The sequence below is a fragment of the Wickerhamomyces anomalus genome, assembly GCF_001661255.1.
Source record: "Wickerhamomyces anomalus NRRL Y-366-8 unplaced genomic scaffold WICANscaffold_2, whole genome shotgun sequence".
NCBI lineage: Eukaryota > Fungi > Ascomycota > Saccharomycetes > Phaffomycetales > Wickerhamomycetaceae > Hansenula > Hansenula anomala.
This window is the reverse complement of record NW_017567111.1, coordinates 1,088,141-1,091,195: the sequence shown is the minus strand read 5'-3', so window position 1 is coordinate 1,091,195 and position 3,055 is coordinate 1,088,141. Positions and strand designations below refer to the sequence as shown.

General features: G+C 35.7%; 2 protein-coding genes across 2 annotated transcripts in view; both read left to right on the top strand.

The window, feature by feature from the left end:
- Window positions 1–224, top strand: part of RAD53 (serine/threonine/tyrosine protein kinase RAD53) — a gene marked incomplete at both ends in the record, with an annotated part of 11,063 nt that extends 10,839 nt beyond the window's left edge. Inside the window, one exon of the mRNA XM_019185518.1 lies at window positions 170–224. Within this exon, the coding sequence (XP_019040222.1) occupies window positions 170–224 (55 nt within the window). The remainder of the gene's footprint in view (window positions 1–169) is intronic.
- A 1,305-nt stretch (window positions 225–1,529) lies between these two features.
- Window positions 1,530–3,055, top strand: part of WICANDRAFT_51876 (uncharacterized protein) — a gene marked incomplete at its 3' end in the record, with an annotated part of 2,579 nt that continues 1,053 nt past the window's right edge. The window contains exon 1 of the mRNA XM_019182682.1: window positions 1,530–2,611. Coding sequence (XP_019040221.1) covers window positions 1,552–2,611 — 1,060 coding nt within the window. The 5' untranslated portion in view covers window positions 1,530–1,551. The remainder of the gene's footprint in view (window positions 2,612–3,055) is intronic.

Below are 3,055 nucleotides of genomic sequence, written 5' to 3'. Positions count from 1 at the left end.
AGCAAACAAACAACTTCTTAATTTCAACACACAACATGTCGTTGACTCGTAGTTTGGAAAAAAAAACTTTTGAAAACCTACCGGATAAGGAAGTCTACCGAATCCGTGACCCATATAAATTTCGGAATATTCCGCATTTGGGTAATTTTTGCTTGTTTTCCCAAAACAGGTGTTTTTCCCAATTTGGGAGTTCTTTTGAATTCTTTGTGCCGTATAGTGTGTGATACATAAATTATGGTGGTGAAAATTTTTATGAACCGTGAGACTAGTCAGTTTAACTTTTGTAGTGTAATAGTGGAAGTTTTCAAATACCAAATGACCAATATTATAGGTGGAGGATATGAAATTGAGGCTATATGCGAGTCATGATGAGGAGGGAAGTGTGATGGGTAGAAAAGGTTTTCACGGTTATATGTGGTTCGCAAATGAAAAGATGGAGAATCTGCAGCGTCGATGTCAATTGTTTACAAAATTTTACTAGTCTCCAAACAATCACCAATGTGTGTGGTCTTCGGTACTCTCTCGTCAATTTGTAAATTATTATTATTACTCGGCTGTAGGAACACATGATCGATATGTAGGCTATTGACCGAGTATTAGTGAACCAATCATGGAAAGTGAACTGTTTATAGAAAACCTTCACCTGATTTAAATGATTAAATCTAGTTGATATTCTCCAAATTCATGCCATCGGATGTAAAAATCTGGAGAGTTTATTGTTTTTGTTTACACTTGTATACACTCATTCCTTTTTACATGTTTCTCGAGAACCACATTTGAATTTTAGACCACGAAGGGCCCTGCAGTGACACAATTTTGAGGGACTATGCGCTTAAGCCTCTGCCCTAGACCTGCTAGCCATACTGTCTTGGGAATGGGCAGTCCCGAGAGTCGAAGAAATGAGGCCATTTTGGGAACTCTGTTTTCTTCCAATTTGTGCTCTTTTGGGAAGAGTGCATCAAATGCTGGGACATGGGCTCTCCCATGACGTAGTTTGGGTGAGAACACTGAGAATACCAACTTCCCTAGCCATCATCGAGCTCTTATAACTCGATATCATGGGCCTTCTCATGACCCATTATCCTGTCGTTCGTAGTCCCCCAGCTCGTTCCTTTTTTGGCGTTCGAGTTTGAATTTTGGAAAAAGCTCTTTTTTTGCACTCAACGGGAAAATTTTTCACTAGGAACAACTCATTACATCATCATGCTTTAACCGTGAAAGTTTTTAGTGAAATCTTGAACTTTGAACTTGTTTTTTGCAAAGACTAGAGAAAGAAAAAAAAACAGAGACTACAGCATCGCATTTTTGATCATGTCGAATTGATCAAGTACCCTAGATTTCTCAGTGTGAAAACTTTTCACAATTTGGTATAAATATATGGCCTCATTTCCAAATCCATCCTGGTTTGATACACTTTCAGTAGTTACACAGCTTACACTTACAACATCGTTATCGATTCGCGGAACATACTAAAACACATTAAATGCCAAACTAAATAAATAAGTGAAGGCATAGATACATTATACTACTTTCATATACAATTCTACAATTATGGTTTTCTCAAGATATTCAAGTTCAAAACAACTTGATATTGAAAATGAAAAAAAAGCTGATGAATTATCAATAACGAATCAATCATCTTCAGATGATCAAGGCTCTTCAACTTCAATCCATTCAACCCATCGTACTTTGAATTCAAGAACTTTGAATTTGATTGCAATGGGTGGTTCTATCGGTACCGGGTTATTTGTTACTATTTCAACTGGTTTACTATACGGTGGTCCATTAGGTTTATTTCTTTCATTTTTCATCTGGACTGGTGTAATCTTTTGTGTTACTGCTAGTATTGGTGAAATGGTTTGTTATTTACCAATCACTGCTCCTTTTATTCAAATGGCTGGACGTTGTGTTGATGAAGCTTTTGAAGTTATTGTGGGTTTCAACTATTTCATTATGATTAGTGTTTATATCCCATTCGAAATCACTGCAGTTAACGGTATGATTCATTATTGGAGAGATGATTATTCACCAGCTATTACTTTTTGTTTACAAATTTTCATTTATACAATGTTGAATTTGTTTGCTGTTAGAGTCTTTGGTGAATCTGAATTTTATTTAACTATTGGTAAAGTTGCATTGGCTATTGGTTTGATCTTTTTCACATTTATCACTATGGTTGGTGGTAATCCTCAACATGATGCCTTTGGTTTCCGTTATTGGCAAAATCCTGGTCCATTAGTGGAGCATTTAACTGGTGGTTCAATGGGTAGATTCCATGGGTTCATGGCTGCTTTAAACAAAGCTTGTTTCACTATTGTTGGTCCTGAATACTTGTCAATGGTTGCAGGTGAAGCTGGTCAAGAAACTAGAAAAGTTTTAGCTGGTACTTTTAGAACTGTTTTCTATAGATTGACTGTGTTTTATATCCTTGGTGCTTTATCTGTTGGTATCTTGGTTGCTTCAAACGATCCAACTTTACAACACTTGGCTGCTTCTGATTCTACTTCAAATGGTTCATTTTCTCCATATATCATTGCAATGAATAACCTAAAGATTAAAGTTTTACCTCATATTGTTAATTCCCTTTGTGTCTTGTCAGCTTTCAGTGCAGGTAATTCATATGTCTATTGTTCTTCAAGAGCTTTATTATCAATTTCTCAAAGAGGTCATGCTCCAAAATTCTTTCAATATTGTACAAAGAGTGGTGTTCCAATCTTTTGTATTGCAGTTTCATTCATGTTTTCATTATTATCATTATTACAATTGGGTGATTCAGCTGCTAAAGTTTTAACCTGGATTGTTAATTTGGTCACTGGTGCTCAAATTACAAATTATTTTTTCATGTGTATTACTTATTTGGGTTTCTGGAATGCTTGCAGAGTTCAAGGTTTGAACAGATCAAAATTCCAATACACTTCATGGTTCCAACCTTATACTGCCATCTTTGCACTTGTCTTGACTGCTTGTATGGTTGGTGCTATTGGTTACACTTGTTTTATGCCTGGTAAATTTACTGTTCAAGATTTCTTGACCAATTATTTGATGATTTTATTGG